The sequence below is a fragment of the Oryctolagus cuniculus genome, chromosome 10 (assembly GCF_051225735.1).
Source record: "Oryctolagus cuniculus isolate XC-2025 breed Fujian yellow rabbit chromosome 10, ASM5122573v1, whole genome shotgun sequence".
In the NCBI taxonomy this organism is placed as follows: Eukaryota; Metazoa; Chordata; class Mammalia; order Lagomorpha; family Leporidae; genus Oryctolagus; species Oryctolagus cuniculus.
The window spans coordinates 103,071,649-103,088,863 of NC_142876.1; the positions used below are offsets into that span (position 1 = coordinate 103,071,649).

A 17,215-nucleotide genomic window follows, 5' to 3' on the forward strand; every position below is an offset into this window, starting at 1 on the left:
AAAACAGCACCTATTTGGGTTGCTGGCACTGCAGGCAGAGGGTGTTTTACAGCACCAGCCCTGACAATAATCTTTGAGAAATAGAAATAGAAAGCATGTTCATGTCAACGTGCTTTTTAAAATTTTTGAGTGGTTCCTTATTACACTGTTAGAATTAAGTCCATTTTTCTTCCTTCCTTCCTTTCAGTTATTTTATTTATTTGAAAGAGTTACAGAGAGACATAGAGACAGAGAGAGATCTTCGATTTGCTGGTTCACTCCCCAAATGGCTTCCCTGGCTGGAGCTAAGCTTCTCCCAGGTCTCTTCCTTTTTCCGTTGGTTCACCCTCCAATGGCCGGCGCACCACGCTGATCTGAAAGCAGGAGCCAGGTGCTTCTCCTGGTCTCCCATGGGGTGCAGGGCCCAAGCACTTGGGCCATCCTCCACTGTGCTCCCTGGCCACAGCAGAGAGCTGGCCTGGAAGAGGAGCAACCGGGACAGAATCTGGTGCCCCGACCGGGACTAGAACCCGGTGTGCCAGCGCCAGATACAAGAGCAGGGAACTGAATCAGAAGTGGAGCAGCTGGGATTTGAACCATCGCCTATATAGGATGCTGGCACAACAGGATGGAGCTTTTACCCGCTGTGGCACAGTGCAGGCCCCATATGTCCATTTTTCTTAACATGGCTGGCATGCCATGGCATAATCTGAACCCCGTGTCTTTTTTCCTTTGAAAGAGAAACAAATCTCTCATCCACTGTTTCATTCCCCAGTTGCCGGCAGCAGCTGTCCTGGACATGGTCAAAGCCAGGAGCCAGGAACTCAATCCAGGTTTTCCTAAGTGGGTGGCAGGGACCCAACCTCTTGAACTGTCACCTATACATCCCAGGGTCTGCATTAGCGGTATGCTAGAATCAGAAGCAGAGCCAAGACTCAAACCCAGGTACTCTGATATGGAATGCAGGTGTCCCAAGCTGCATCTCAATTTCTTTGCCAAGTTTCTTTCTTTTTTAAAGATTTATTTTATTTGAAGAGTTACAAAGAGACATAGAGCCAGAGAGAGAGAGAGAGAGAGAGAGAGGTCTTCCATCTGCTGTTTCACTCCCCAAATGACCTCAGCAGCCAGAGTTGAGCTATTCCGAACCCAGGAGCCCGGAGCTTCCTCTGGGTCTTCCACGGGGGTGGAGGGGCCCAAGGACTTGGGCCATCTTCTTCTGCTTTCCCAGGCCATAGCAGAGAGCTGGACAAGAAGTGGAGCATCCAGGACTTGAATCATTGCTTATGTGAGATGTCAGCACTGCAGGTCAGGGCTTTAACCCGCTGCACCACAATGCCAGCAACCGAGTTTATTTCTATACTTTAACTTCAAGGAATTCTAGTTCAGCACTGGATATCTGCTGCTAATGTGCTGTGTGTCACCACACACTGAACAAATTAATTCCTAACAACAAATTCACTTCTAAACAAATTCCTTCCTAAAAAAACACTTTATTTTTGTTTAGATAGCTCTTCTCATTTGAGTTTGATCTTGTGCCCCAGGAAAGCCATCCTGTTCTTTGAGTTGATCGTGTATGCTTGCAGCATATCCTTTTCTTTTCTTTTCTTTCTTTCTTTTTTTTTTTTTACAGGCAGAGTAGACAGAGAGAAAGGTCTTCCTTTTTCCGTTGGTTCACCCTCCAATGGCCGGCGCACCACGCTGATCTGAAAGCAGGAGCCAGGTGCTTCTCCTGGTCTCCCATGGGGTGCAGGGCCCAAGCACTTGGGCCATCCTCCACTGTGCTCCCTGGCCACAGCAGAGAGCTGGCCTGGAAGAGGAGCAACCGGGACAGAATCTGGTGCCCCGACTGGGACTAGAACCCGGTGTGCCAGCGCCGCAAGGTGGAGGATTAGCCTAGTGAGCTGCGGCGCCGGCCTGAAGTAGGATAATTTTTTAGGTATGACACTAAAGAGCAGCATTTAGAAGCTGCTTTGTGAAAGCCAAGTTCCTTTGACCTTATTTCTCTTGGGCTGTGTGTACCAGAAATACACATTCAGTGCACTAGAGTCTTTTAATACTGTACCTCAGGCTTTTTCTGAGGCCTGTTGTCTTTTTTCTTCAGTTTTTAAAACAGACCATTCCCACACACAAATGGTATATGAGTAAGACATACGGTGAGATATTTCTATTCCATAGTGAATCAGTTCTCTTTCACCTCTACCTCTCTCCTATTCCTTGGAGGCAAGCAGTTCAACTGGTTTTGAGTATAGCTTTCCAGAGATAATTTGTGTATTGTGCATATATTTTGTCATATAAGACTGGCAGCATTATTCAGCCCTTTTTATTTGATAAATTGTGAGTGTTGTTTCATACCTGCTTATAAATAATTTCTTTATTTTTCATAGCTGTGTAGTATTCTGTTGTACAGATATGCCATCATTTATTTATTCTGTCTCCTATTTTAGCCATTTAGGTTGATTACTTTGGCTTAGCAGCCAGTAATTTTGACCTAAATCATTTCATGCCTATGAAAACTAGATATGTTCAGTAAATGACTAAAAGTATTGGGAGTCAGATCTGTGTCATGTCATTTTGATAGGCATTGCCAAATTGTTCTTTATAGCTATTGTGTCAGTTCAGCATTCCTCAGCAATGCATATGCATAAAAGTGCCCATTTCATTTAACTTCGGCCAACCAGGTTGTCAAGGCTGTCTTGGTTAGACTGGTAGAAAAATTGGTACATTATTGTAGTTTTAATTTGCTTTTCTTTTATGTGTTGCATAATATATAACTGTATATCCAGCTTTAAAAACTGTTATAAATTGTCTTAGTAACGAAAACAGATCTTTTTTTTTTTTTTAAGATTTATTTATTTATTTGAAAGGCAGAATTACAGAGATGCAAAGGCAGAGAGGTCTTCCATCCACTGATTCACTCTCCAGATGGCCACAGTGGCTGGAGCTGAGCCAATCCAAAGCCAGGAGCTTATTCCAGGTGTCCTGTGAGGGTGCAGGGGCCCATGGACTTGAGCCATTTTCTGCTTTCCCAGGCGATAGCAGAGAACCGGATTGGAAGTGGAGCAGCTGGGACTCGAACTGACACCGATATGGGATGCCAGTACTGCGGGCGGTGGCTTTAACCACTACACCACAGCACCAGCCCCTAAAACAGATCTTGCTATTTTAATTTCTTGAGAGAGAACAGTTACCTGAAGTTAAAGTATCTCTTTGGGATTTTAGAAGAATAAACAAATTAATATTAAATTAATATTCTACTCCCCCTTTTTCTTCTCCTACCTCTCATTCTGCCTTCCTCTCCCTTTTTCTATGTGATTTTGTGAAAATTCCAGATATTCTCCTCAAAGTTGTCTTTCCATTTCTCCCAGCAATATCCCTCTGACTAGTGTAGATCGCCCTCGGTGCAGGTGCAGACTTCTTAGGCCATAGTCCTTTTGTCTCCTGTTTTACCCTCAGCCTTTTCAATCAGAAGTACTTGACATTTCTTTTAATTCTTGAAAGTTTATCTTCATTATTTCTTAAAATAATTCCATGTCCCCTAGAATTCTCTTTACTTGAGTTGGCACTTGAACTTTTAGACACTATATCTCATAACTTCACTTTCATATTGTTGTCTTTATCCTCTCATGTTGCTTTTTGTCTGTCCTTCCAGCTAGAAATTGGCACTTTGCTCAGTCTTTTTCTTCTTCTTTTTTAAGATTTATTTATTTATTTGAAAGTCAGAGTTACACAGAGAGGAGAGGCAGAGAGAGATCTTCCATCCGCTGGTTCACGCCCCAATTGGTCGCAATGGCCAGAACTGCGCTGATCCGGAGCCAGGAGCCAGGAGCTTCTTCCAGGTCTCCCACGCGGGTGCAGGGGCCCAAGGAGTTGGGCCATCTTCTACTGCTTTCCCAGGCCATAGCAGAGAGCTGGATCAGAAATGGAGCAGCCCGGTCCTGAACTGGTGCCCACATGGGATTGCCGACGCCCCAGGCCAGGGCATTAACCCGCTGCACTACAGTGCCGGCCCCAAGTTTCAGCCCTTTTAGTATCATCTTTTTAATTTTTTTTTGACAGGCAGAGTTAGTAAGAGAGAGAAAGAGTATCCTCTTCTTAAAACTTCGACTCTGCTAAGACTTGAAAATGGTGTAGCATGAATATAACAAGAATATTGTTACTTGTTTAGATCCCTCTGAAGGGCCTCGACAGCATGGTCTCCCCATACTGTAATCTCCTAATACAATTCCGTGTTGTCTCATAAATATGCCAGTCTTCAGAGTTTTTAGTAAAGTACCATACTTTTACACTAAGGGCTGACGTGAATGAACCCAAGTCAGGTAAGCATTTTCTGCAGTGAGCTCTGTGGCCTGTGTGACATCGTTCCAAACAGACTTCATATCACTTAGACTAACTTGAATGCTCTCTATTCATGAGACAAAATGGTCTTAAGAAATGTCCCAGTAAACTTCACATAACTGTTTGCTTCTCAGTTTTCAATATTGTGGGCCTTTGGAAAGCTTAAGTTGCATTTTTAGAACCTCATTCTGGTAATGAATAAAATGAGGAGGACAGAGTAGATAATCAGTTTTTGGCTTGAATTTTGTGTGAAGCTTTGATTAATAGAAGATTAAGTTAATAAGTCCAAACGCCTGGGTACATACTGGTTTAATATACAGTCAGATAGAGAGAACTGAGAGTGTCAGCTTTGTCTTGCCTGTCTTTATACTTTAATATTACCCACAGCTAGAAACTGACAGCTAGACAACTCCAGAGGAATGGTTTGGAATGTATTCTCTCTTTGGGCAGAAGCTGTCCAGGAGGAAACAGCCCAGATGGCTCTGAATGGAGGGCAGGTATATATCCTGAATTCTCTTGTGAGGAGGAGAATGCATGAAGACTGCTAAGAGATGCCAGTAGTTTAGTAGTTCTCAACCTTCTCTATGCATCAGAATCAGATCTAAGATCTGCACTGGGTGGAATCTGGAATTGTGAGCCAGAGCCAGGAATTGAACTTAGGCATTCTGACATGGGGCACCCACTTCTCCACTGGTAGGCCAAATGCTTGCCTTAGTAGAGTTTTCTAAAGCTCAAATAAGATAATGGATTTGAAGTGTTTAGTGTAATGCCTGGCACACAGGATAAGTGCACAGATACAGCAGTTATTTTACTTTGTCAACATCTGTGTGTTATTGGAAGTTTTATTACCTTTTGTTTGCATGCATATGGATTTCTCTTCATCTATAGTATGCACTCGTCATCTTTAGTGGCAACTAAATACTACATCTTGACCCTTATTCAGGTGTGTGACAGGAGAGTTATTTCTTTTTCCATAAGTGTTGCTAGAACCAACAGTCATGTAGAGAGAAGAGTTCTTTGATTTTTTTTGGAATATATTCCCGAAATGGAATCACCAAATCACGAGTTTGGTTAATATAAGATTACTATAAAAATGGAGGGGATTGTATTATGTGCTGTTTGAGAGCATTTGAGTGAATAAAGAAATGTGCCCAAGAGTTGCCTGATGGACTTAGAATCACATGGAATTAATTGCCAAAGAGCAAAATAGGTTCCAAGAATTAGATTCACACAAAACAAAAGGTGCCTCAGAGCTTAAAAACAAGCTTGCATTTCTCGAGATCTATTTTGATACAGTGTTAAATGCCATTTCAAGAGCAACAGTGATCTAATGCTGCTTTTCTGTTTTTATAATAGCAGTATAAAATGTTATATTTGGCCATTAGTTGAGTTGGTTTACAGGAAATTAGGTTGAATAGCAGGAATTGTCTTTACACATGTAATTTTTCTGAAGTGATTCCATGTAACTGGTTATTACTGATGTTGTCTTCCATAAGTAGGATGGCAAGTGAAATGCTTGAGTTACCCTTTTTTTTTTTTTTTTTTTTTTTTTTTTTTTTTTTTTTTTTAAGATTTTTTTTTTTTTGAAAGGTAGAGGCAGAGAGAGAGATGGGTGGGTGGGGCTCTCCATTCACTAGTTCACTCCCCAAATGGCCAGAGCTGAGCCCATCTGAAGCCAGGAGCTTCTTGTGGTTCTCCCACGCCGGTGCAGGGGCCCGAGGACTCAGGCCATCTTCTACTGCTTTCCCAGGTGATAGCAGAGAGCTGGATTGGAAGTGGAGCAGCCAGGACTTGAACTGGCACCCTTATGGGATGCCAGCACTGTAGGCAGTGGCTTTACCTGGCTACGCTACAAAGCCAGCCCCTAGAGTTATCTTTATGAATGCTTATTATAATGAAACTGTAGACGACTTCAGTTTACTTGTAGGAATGCATTTGTAGAAATTTAAGATTCTTGCGAAATATATTCTTGCTAGAAATATAATGACCCAGTTACTTGGTGTGCTCCTTTTTTCAGTGAGATCATACTCATACAAGGATGGTAGATACTAAAAATTTATATAGGTTTCAGTCAAATTTTGGAGATTAAATACCAACTCTTTGAACCAACCCCCTACCCCCGTTTTTTGTTGCCATGTGAAATCAGTCAGTTTGAAAGCAGTCATTATTTCTACCTCTTACTAATAAACTTTATTTCTGGTTTATTTTTTGCAGGAGGTATATCGTATTCCAAAAAAAAGTCAAACTGAAAAGGAGAACACAGGTAGGTATTTAGAGATACTCTATGTAGACTGCTTTACAAATGCTCTTGATTTATACATATATGACTACCCTACAGTTGAGATTTTAAAATTTAGCGGCCGGTGCTGCGGCTCACTAGGCTAATCCTCCACCTTGCGGCGCCGGCACACCGGGTTCTAGTCCCTGTCGGGGTGCCGGATTCTGTCCCGGTTGCCCCTCTTCCAGGCCAGCTCTCTGCTGTGGCCAGGGAGTGCAGTGGAGGATGGCCCAAGTACTTGGGCCCTGCACCCCATGGGAGACCAGGATAAGTACCTGGCTCCTGCCATCAGATCAGCGCAGTGCGCTGGCCGCAGCGCGCTGGCCGCAGCGGCCATTGGAGGGTGAACCAACGGCAAAGGAAGACCTTTCTCACTGTCCACTCTGCCAGTCAAAAAAAAAAACACTTAGCACATCTGGTTGCTTTTCTACAGGTTACAAATCAGGGTTATGGGGCAGTTGAAGGTTTTTACATTTTGAATTGACAGACTTCTTTCTAAAAGTAACAGGAACATCTTTTATTGGCTGTTTGTGTTCATAGAACTTGTTAGAAATGTTGAAGACTTGGCCTGAGTGTTTGATGAGGAAAAGAAGGAAAGGCTATTCATGGAAGAGTTTTACTAGGCTCAGTGAACAGACAATATGTTGTGTCTCATCTGAATTCAAGACTGGGTAGATGAGAGAAGGGTCCATAGATGCATTTGTTGGATAGAAGCTTTATTATAAAGTTGACATACTATCATGATGGAGAAAAGTCTACCCAGTAAACTTTTAAAAACCCCTTTTCCCTTAGTAACTGAACGAGGAAGGGATGCTGTTGGCTTCAGAGATCAAACAGCTGCCCCAAAGACTCCAAACAGGTCAAGAGAGAGAGATCCAGACAAGCAAACTCAAAATAAAGAGAAAAGAAAGCGAAGAGGTTCTCTCTCACCACCTCCTTCTGCTTATGAGCGGGGAACAAAAAGGCCAGATGACAGGTAAGTGTCTTTTCTGAGTTATTCTCTTTTTGGAGCAAGTCAGAAAGACCCAAGACATTTATAGTGTTCTATAGCTTCTGAATTCCACATCCAAAGATTCAACAGAATATTTGGAGGAAAAAATCATGTCTACTGAATGTATACAGACTTTTCCAAACAGTAAAACAAATATTTACATAGCATTTGCATTGTATTGCATATTATAAGTAATCTAGAGTTGATTTAAGTAGAATATATATAGGTTACGTGCAAATATGAAGCCCTTTTATGTAAGGGGCTTGAGTGCCTGCATATCTTAGCATCCATGGGGGACTTGGAACAATCCCCTGCAGACATAAGGAAAAGCTGTACTTCTCAATTGAGATGTCAAGGACTTTTGGAATTAGCATCTTCTCTTGATAAGTGAGTATAAAACTTCACTGATTAAACCTTGGGAAGGATTCTTTTTTGAGTGAAGAGTAATAAGATTTTTGTACTTGAATAGTTTTTATTTGATAACATTTAAATGCAATTTGGGAAATAAAATGTTCTTGAAAAGACAGAATTTGATGGAAGGTAATTCTTTAAAAATAACGATAGCTTTGGGGCTAGTGCTGTGGTGAATCAGATAAAGCCATCTGCAGTGCAGACATCCCATATGGTCGCCGGTTCAGGTCCTGGCTACTCCACTTCCAATGCTGTCTTCTATGGTCTGGGTGGCAGGGGCAGGGACCTATGGAGTTTGGCCATCTTCTACTGCTTTCCCTTAGTTTTGATTTGTTGCTGATGTCCAGATACGCAATTGACTTTTTTTTTAATCCACTGTTGACTTTTTGTTAAACTTTTTTTTAAAGATTTATTTATTTATTTGAAACTCAGAGTTACACAGAGAGAGTGGAGGCAGAGAGAGAGAGAAGGTCTTCTGTCCGATGGTTCACTCCCCAACTGGCCACAATGACCCGAGCTGCGCCCATCCGAAGCCAGGAGCCAAGAGCTTCTTCCAGGTCTCCCACGCGGGTGCAGGGGCCCAAGGACTTGGGCCATCTTCTGCTGCTTTCCCAGGCCATAGCAGAGAGCTGGATCAGAAGTGGAGCAGCCTTGGCTCAAACTGGTGCCCATATGGGATGCTGGTGCCTTGGGCCAGGGCTTTAACACGCTGCGCCACAGTGCTGGCCCCCACAATTGACTTTTTCTTGGTCTCGTGTCTGGAGACCATGTAAAACTTTCTAATTTTAATGATTTGTATGAGTTTCTGTACTCCCTCCATTGGTTTTTGTCTGTAGCAGTTATTATATGAAATTTTTTTCTTTCTTATTAATCCTTTTTCAAGCTTTATTTTGCTAGCAAGATCTCCAGTGCAAATCATAGAATGATGATATTTCTTATCTTGATAATTGATTTCTATTCATATTTTTATTTCCTTTTTTAAGGAATTTTTTTAACTTCTTAATATGACTAACGATTCTTTAACCTATAATTTTTAGAATGTTATCACTTCTAAAAAGATGTTTAAGGCCGGCGCCGCGGCTCACTAGGCTAATCCTCCGCCTAGCGGCGCCGGCATACCGGGTTCTAGTCCCGGTCGGGGCGCCGGATTCTGTCCCGGTTGCCCCTCTTCCAGGCCAGCCCTCTGCTGTGGCCAGGGAGTGCAGTGGAGGATGGCCCAAGTGCTTGGGCCCTGCACCCCATGGGAGACCAGGAAAAGCACCTGGCTCCTGGCTCCTGCCATCGGATCAGCGCGGTGCGCCGGCCGCGGCGGCCATTGGAGGGTGAACCAACGGCAAAGGAAGACCTTTCTCTCTGTCTCTTTCTCTCATTGTCCACTCTGCCTGTCCAAAAAAAAAAAAAAAAAAAAAAAAAAAAGATGTTTAAGTGTATATAATTTCTCCATAAGTACCATTTGAAGTGTATTTTCAGTCATGCAATTTCAATAATAACCCACTTCTAAATTTTTTTTTAAAAAGTATGTATTTATTTGAAAGGTGAAGTTTCCAAGAGAGAGAGAATGAGATTTATAGAGGGAGAGGGAGAGACAGAGATCATCCATCCTACTGTTTCACTTCCCAGATGGCTGCAACAGCCGTGGCTGTGCCAAGCCAAAACAAGGAGCCAGGAACTTACCTGATCTCCCTTGTGGGTGACAGGAGCCCAAACACTTGGGCCATCTTCTGTTCCTTTTCATAGGCCATTAGCAGGGAGTTGATTGGAAGTAAAGCAGCTAGGACTCCGAAATGGCGTGCATGCGCGATGCTGGAGTCACAGATGATGGCTTTACCCAACTATGCCACAACACTAGCCCTGAATTGTTGAAAAATTTTTTTAAGATTGATTTATTATTTATTTGAAAGGCAGTGTTACAGAGAGGCAGAGGCAGAGAGAGAGAGAGGTCTACCATCTACTGGTTCACTCCCCAAATAGCCCCAATGACTGGAGCTTGGCTAATGTGCAGTCAGGAGCCAGGAGCTTCTTCTGGGTCTCCCATGTGGATGCACAGGGCCCAAGGACTTCGGCTATCTTCTACTGCTTTCCAGGCCATAGTGAGAGGTGGGTTGGAAGTGAAGCAGCCAGGCCTAGAACTGACACTCAGAGCTAGTGGTTTAGTAATGAGTGGGATAGCATTTATTAATTCTTTGATTGTGTCTACAATTTAGGGAAAAACTTTATGTGGTCCTCTTACTGTTTTTTTTTTTTTCTAGATATGATACACCAACTTCTAAAAAGAAAGTACGAATTAAAGACCGCAATAAACTTTCTACAGAGGAGCGCCGAAAGTTGTTTGAGCAAGAGGTGGCTCAGCGCGAGGCTCAGAAACAGCAGCAGCAGATGCAGAACTTGGGAATGACATCACCACTGCCCTATGACTCTCTTGGCTTCAATGCCCCTCATCACCCTTTTGCTGGCTACCCACCAGGTTATCCCATGCAGGCCTATGTGGATCCCAGCAATCCCAATGCTGGAAAGGTGCTCCTGCCCACACCTAGCATGGACCCTGTGTGTTCTCCTGCTCCTTATGATCATGCTCAGCCTTTGGTGGGACATTCTGCAGAACCCCTTGCTGCCCCTCCAGCAGTGCCAGTGGTGCCACATGTGGCAGCCCCTGTGGAAGTTTCCAGTTCACAATATGTGACCCAGAGTGATGGTGTGGTACACCAAGACTCCAGCGTTGCTGTCTTGCCAGTGCCAGCTCCAGGCCCAGTCCAGGGACAGAATTATAATGTTTGGGATTCAAACCAACAGTCTGTCAATGTACAGCAACAGTACTCTCCTGCACAATCTCAAGCAACCATATATTATCAAGGGCAGACATGTCCAACTGTCTATGGTGTGACATCACCTTATTCACAGACAACTCCACCAATTGTACAGGTAACTAATTCTGGAACCTCTGTTTTATAGTCTGTGGGATGCTAATTCAGTCTGGTCCTAGGGGAGAAATCTTGCCATTAATCATTTGTGTACATTGGTCAGTTTTAGATATATTGGTTATCATCCCAAAACTTAGCAGCTCAAAGCAGTAAGTAATTATTACCTCACATACCCATGTGCCAGAAATTCAGAAGCAAGTTAAGTAGGTCTGGCTCAGGGTTTTTATTAAATTGCAATAGGGCTGTTAGGCAGAGTTGCCATGTCCAAAGACTAGACTAAGAATGCAGAATTCACTTTAGCTCACTCAAGTGGTTGTTAACAGGCTTCAGTTCCTTGCCATGTGGGCCTCAGTTGGGCTGCTCAAAATACACCAGGTGCTCTCCCCAAAGAAATGATCAAGGTGGGGAGGAGGCTTCAACGTAGAAGCTGCAGTGTCTTTTATAATGCAATCTTGGAAGTGAAGCATTGCTTCTCTTGTATTCTGTTGGTCACATAGAGAGGAAAGAGAGATGGTTGAAGAAGGTGAATATCAGGAGGTGGTGCCATGGAGGCTTGGCTACCACAATATAGTGAAAATAATGTATTAGCATACCTATCTTTTGGATCACTCCTTTCTGCTTATAGGCAGTGAATTATATACAGTTTATTATTCTATATTCCTGCCAGAGATGAACCCTTTGTCATAGTAATTGAGCTAGGAGATGGGTTGCCCTTTTATTCCTCTAGACCCAGCCTGTATTTTATTTTTTATACCTGTTATATTTATCACCATAAAGTTTGCTGTAATGACTGATAAACTGAGCCTAAGGATATTACTTTGGTAGAAAATAGTAATGTTAAATTCAAAAGCTCAGAGTGCACTGGTTTTATATCTCAAAGTATATTTTTTCATTTTTAGATGAAGTTTTTTTTTCCAACAAAGTGGTACGTTTTAAGCCTAAAAAAATGAATGTGCCAACATCATCCTTACTATATTCCTATGTGTCTGCCATTACTTCTTCATCACCCATAAGGGTGAATTTTAATGGCTGTCGAAGACTTAGAACAGTTTTTCCTCATACATTGTTTAGTATTAAATAGTAATTTTACTTTCTATCTTTATGATGAACTTGTATCACAATTTTTTAATGACTTTCACAAAATGTCCTACTTTAATTCCTAAAACTAACTATATTAATGTGTTGAACTTTTTTAATTCTTTTAGTCATATGTTTGGACATTTTATATTTATGTAATCTTGAAGACTTAGTTTTTTATTTTTTCTGACACAATTTTTTTCTTTTTTAAGATGATAAGGTGGGCCAGCGCCGAGGCTCAATAGGCTAATCCTCCACCTAGCGGCGCTGGCACACTGGGTTCTAGTCCCGGTCGGGGCACCAGATTCTTTCCCGGTTGCCCCTCTTCCAGGCCAGCTCTCTGCTGTGGCCAGGGAGTGCAGTGGAGGATGGCCCAAGTGCTTGGGCCCTGCACCCCATGGGAGACCAGGAGAAGCACCTGGCTCCTGCCTTAGAGGCAACAGGGTCTTATTATGGTAGGAGAGAGACTGGAGAGACTGCTAATCGTTTATCCATTTTCCTATTGTAATCACTCAAATGAGAAGTTCTTTTTCATTCCTGTTCCTGGCATTGTATTGAAAATCCTTTTTTTTTTTTTTTTTTTTTTAAGATTTATTTTATTCACTTGAAAGAGTTAGGGAGAGACAGAGAGAGGTCTTTCCATCTACTGGTTTACTTCCCAAACAATGGCTGGGGTTGGGCCAGGCTGAAGCCAGGAGCCAGGGGCTTCTTCCATTTCTCCCACATGGGTGCAGGTGCCCAGACATTTGGGTCCTCTTTCTGCTACTTTCCCAGGCTCATTAGCAGGGAGCTGGATTAAAAGTAGAGCAGCCAGAAACCAACCTGGGCTCATATGGACTGCTGGTGTTATGGACAACAGCTTAACCTGTGCTGCAGCACTGGCCCCAACATTGAATATTATAGTTTTGTGAGTTTTTTGCTAGTATTAAATATTTGGCTTAAAATGAATGTTATATAGCTAAATAAGGCTAGAAAGAAAATGGGCATTATTAGTCATCAAATGGGAGTTTTCTTAATATTTTTTGATACGTTTAATTCTGCCTGCAGCACAATGTTTTAGGAATTTTAAGATAGTTACTTAGGTCCTAATTTGTTCTGCTGTGTGTTGCTATAATCTTAGACCAAGCCATTAGTTTTAAGTTCTTCCCTGAGAATATGTATCATGGATACAATAAATGGTTTACTTCTGTCCCAGTCCTATTTCTGAAATGTATCCTTATATGTATTAAAGTCTACAGCAATAGAAAATAGATTTAAGATTCCACAGTGGAGCACTCACTGTGTTAAATGGTTATTCTTTTTTTTTTTTAAAGATTTATTTTATTTATTATTTGAAAGTCAGAGTTACACAGAGAGAGGAGAGGCAGAGAGAGAGAAGGTCTTCTCTCCGATGGTTCACTCCCCAACTGGTCACAATGCCCGGAGCTGCGCCAATCTGAAGCCAGGAGCTTCTTCCAGGTCTCCCTTGCAGGTGCAGGGGCCCAAGGACCTGGGCCATCTTCTACTGCTTTCCCAGGCCATAGCAGAGAGCAGGATCGGAAGAGGAGCAGCCGGGACTAGATCCGGCGCCTATATGGGATGCTAGTGCTTCAGGCCAGGATGTTAACTCGCTGCACCACAGCTCCGGCCCCTGATTCTAGTCTTTGCATCAGTTCCTACCAAGTAATTTTTATTGACCTGCCTCATCCATTTTGCATATGTTTAAGACCGTCCTCCTTTCCCATCTCTATATTAGTTGACCAGAGATAATTTGGGGCTTTGAGTAATGAAAAGCATAGAGCATATTTTTAGCATTTTTTAAAAATTTATTTGGCAGGTAGAGTTATAGACAGAGAGAGAGAGAGAAAGGTCTTCCTTCTGTTGGTTCACTCCTCAACTGGCCGCTATGGCCAGCACTGCACCAATCTGAATCTAGGAGCCAAGTGCTTCTCTCTGGTCTCCCATGTGGGTGAAGGGGCCCAAGGACTTGGGCCATCCTCCACTGCCCTCCCAGGCCACAGCAGAGAGCTGGACTGGAAGAGGAGCAAGCAGGACTAGAACCCGGCGCCCGTATGGGATGCTGGCGCCGCAGGCGGAGGATTAACCAAGTGAGCCACGGCACCGGCCCCAGCATATTTTTAAGTTCTGGCCCATCATTTATGTATGTCTTGGTGTCAGACACTTAAATTCTTTAGTCTTAGTTTTCTCACCTTCAGATTAAGTAGAATGCTTCAGAGTAGTTGAGATTTGCATACGATAAATGAGTATTAACAGGTGATAGAGGGGCCATTGTTGTGGCATACTGGGTTAAGTCACCAAGGGTGATGCTAGCATCCCATATCAGAGTGCCAGTTAAAGGCCCAGCTAGTCCACCTCCAATCGAGCATCTTGCTAATGCATCTGGGAAAGCAGTGGAAGATGGCCCAAGTACTTGGGTCTATGCCACCCACGTAGGAAACTATGATGGAATTCCTGACTCCTGGCTTCAGCCTGGCTGTTGTAGCCATTTGTGACTGAATCAAGGGATGGAATGTTTGTCTTTTTCTTTATCCCCCTCTCTATTGGTTTGCCTTTCAAATTAACAAATAAATTCATTTTCTTTAAAAAGTTCATGGAAAATGCATGTTATGAAAAAATTTTACATGGATTTCAGAAAGTTTCTTTGTACCAAAATAAACTTGTCTTTTAATACTGTTTTTTAAAATATTTTATTTATTTGAAAGGTGGAGTTACAAACAGTGAGAGGGAGAGACCAAGATAAAGGTCTTCCATCTGCTGGTTCACTCCTCAAATGGCCTCAATGGCCAGAGCTGAGCCAGTCTTAAGCTAGGAGCCAGGCAGGAGCTTCTTCCAGGTCTCCAGTGTGGGTGCAGGAGCCCAAGTGCTTGGGCCATCTTCTACTGCTTTCTCATAGCAGAGAGCTGGATCAGAAAAGGATCAGCTGGGACTAGAACTGGCATCCATATGGGATGCTGGCACCACAGGCGGAGGATTAACCTACTGAGCCACAGTGTTGGTCCCTTTATTTCTATTTTTCCACAAACTTTTTGAAGTGCCTTCATATAACTTGGTCAGATTCATCCATCTGGTGATTGGCCCAAAGATCTGGCCTCCAGAATGAGATTTTGAGGTTTGTGTTTTTGAAGCCTAGTATCAGTTATGCCAGCATGAGTTACTGAGCTGTGACAGCCTTGATGATGAAATAATATATAGCAAGATATAATAGAAATTTATGTGTTTATATAGTTGGTATCTTTGACACTTGGAATAAATGTGTTATCAGGAGGTGACTTTTTCTTTTTTTTAAAGATTTATTTATTTATTTGAAAGAGTTACTTAGAGAGAGAGGTCTTCCATCTGATGGTTCACTCCCCAATTGGCTGCAACGGCTGGAGCTGTGCCGATCCGGAGCCAGGAGCCTCCTCCAGGTCTCCCACATGGGTGCAAGGGCCCAAGGACCTGGGCCATCTTCTGCTGCTTTCCCGGGCCCCAGCAGAGAGCTGGACAGGAACTGGAGCAGCTGGGTCTCGAACCGGCACCCATATGGGATGCTGGCGCTTCAGGCCAGGGCATTAACCCACTGCGCCACAGCACCAGCCCAGGAAGTGACTTTTTCATACGACAACCACATATTAATCGTAAAAACGCAAATTTTTTTAAAGGAAATACAGTAATGTGAATTTTTTAGAAGATTTGTTTAGTTATTTGAGAGGCAGAGACAGAAATTTCCATCTGCTAGTACACTCCCCAAATGTCCGCATGGCTGGAGCTGGGTCAATATGAAGCCAGGAGCCTGGAGCTTCTTCTGGATCTCCTATGTGGGTGCAGGGGTCCAAAGACTTGGGTCGTCATCAGCTACTTTCCCAAGCACATAAGCAGGGAGCTGGATCAGAGGTGGAGCAGCTGGTACTTTAACTGGTGCCCATATTGGATGCTGGCATTGCAGGCAGTGACTTTACCTGAATGCCACAGTGCCAGCTCCTCAAGTTTATTCTTGAAGATTTATTTGTTTGAAAGGCAGAATGATGGGGAAAAACAGATCTTCTATCTGCTGGTTCACTCCCCCAGTAGCTGTAACATCTTGGGTTGGTGAAACCAAAGCCAGGAGGACAAGTACTTGGACCATTATCTGCTGCCTCCCAGAAGCTTAAGCAGGAAGCTAGATAGGAAGCATGGAGCTGTTGAACTAAAGTAAGCACTCTCATATGGAATGGACATAGCCCAAGCTGCAGCTTAACCTCTGTGCCACAGTACTTGCCCCAAAACCTGAATTTTAATGGAGATCATGTGATTTATGGTGGTCTTAGGACATTAATGAGCAACCTATTCTTATAAAATTGTACTAAATCACATCTCAAAAAATTGAGTGCTTAGATATATATTTCCTGTTATAAAGTCTTACAAATATAATGAAGTACAAATTTATCTCTACAACATGCTACTCTTAGTTTTTTCTTACTGTCTACATTGAGATGTGTTTCTATTTAATATGTTCCTAGTTGGATTAATATGTTTCTAGTTGGGTTTATATTTCAGAAATTAGCTTTTGTGTAGTATCAAGTTATTTGGAAGTTGGAAGCCAGTGTCCTACAGACTTTTCCCTAGCATACAGTTGGTTTTTTTTTTTTAATTTTTTGACAGAGTGGACAGTGAGAGAGACAGAGAAAGGTCTTCCTTTGCTGTTGCTTCACCCTCCAATGGCCACCACGGCCGGCGCACCACGCTGATCCGATGGCAGGAGCCAGGTGCTTCTCCTGGTCTCCCATGGGGTGCAGGGCCCAAGTACTTGGGCCATCCTCCACTGCACTCCCTGGCCACAGCAGAGAGCTGGCCTGGAAGGGGGGCAACCGGGGCAGAATCCAGCGCCCCGACTGGGACTAGAACCCCGTGTGCCGGTGCCGCAAGGCGGAGGATTAGCCTAGTGAGCCATGGCACCAGCTCCTAGCATACAGTTTTAACTGGCATATATATTTCACAGGTGTGTACAGCTTGCATTGTTCTAGTTGGATTGCAAATTTTTTCCTCCTTTTTGGTTTACATAAAACTAATTAGTACTTTATTTATTGTTAAAGATTTATTTTTTTACCTGAAAGGTAGTTTCAGAGAGAGAGAGAAAGAGAAAGAGAGAGAGAGAGAGGGAGATTGATCGCCCTTCTATCCACTGATTCATTCTCCAAATGGCTGCAATGGTTGGGCCTGGGCCAGGCCGAAGCCAGGAGCCAGGAACTTCATCCAAGTTTGCCACAT

General features: G+C 43.0%; 1 protein-coding gene across 6 annotated transcripts in view; it reads left to right on the top strand.

Annotated features, from left to right (window-relative positions):
* The window catches only part of SETD2 (SET domain containing 2, histone lysine methyltransferase), a 117,310-nt gene that overhangs the window by 73,083 nt on the left and 27,012 nt on the right, over positions 1-17,215 (top strand). For 4 of the 6 annotated variants that reach the window (XR_016214863.1, XM_051852507.3, XM_089306397.1 and 1 more), the window contains 3 exons: positions 6,529-6,577; positions 7,385-7,568; positions 10,244-10,913. Coding sequence is in view for 3 of the 6 variants with exons in the window: in XM_051852507.3 (XP_051708467.1) it covers positions 6,529-6,577; positions 7,385-7,568; positions 10,244-10,913 (903 nt within the window). In the remaining 3 variants the exon portion in view is untranslated. Of the gene's footprint in view, positions 1-6,528; positions 6,578-7,384; positions 7,569-10,243; positions 10,914-17,215 lie in introns of those variants that run through there. The other 2 variants (XR_007921935.3, XR_007921936.3) reach the window with 1 other exon arrangement.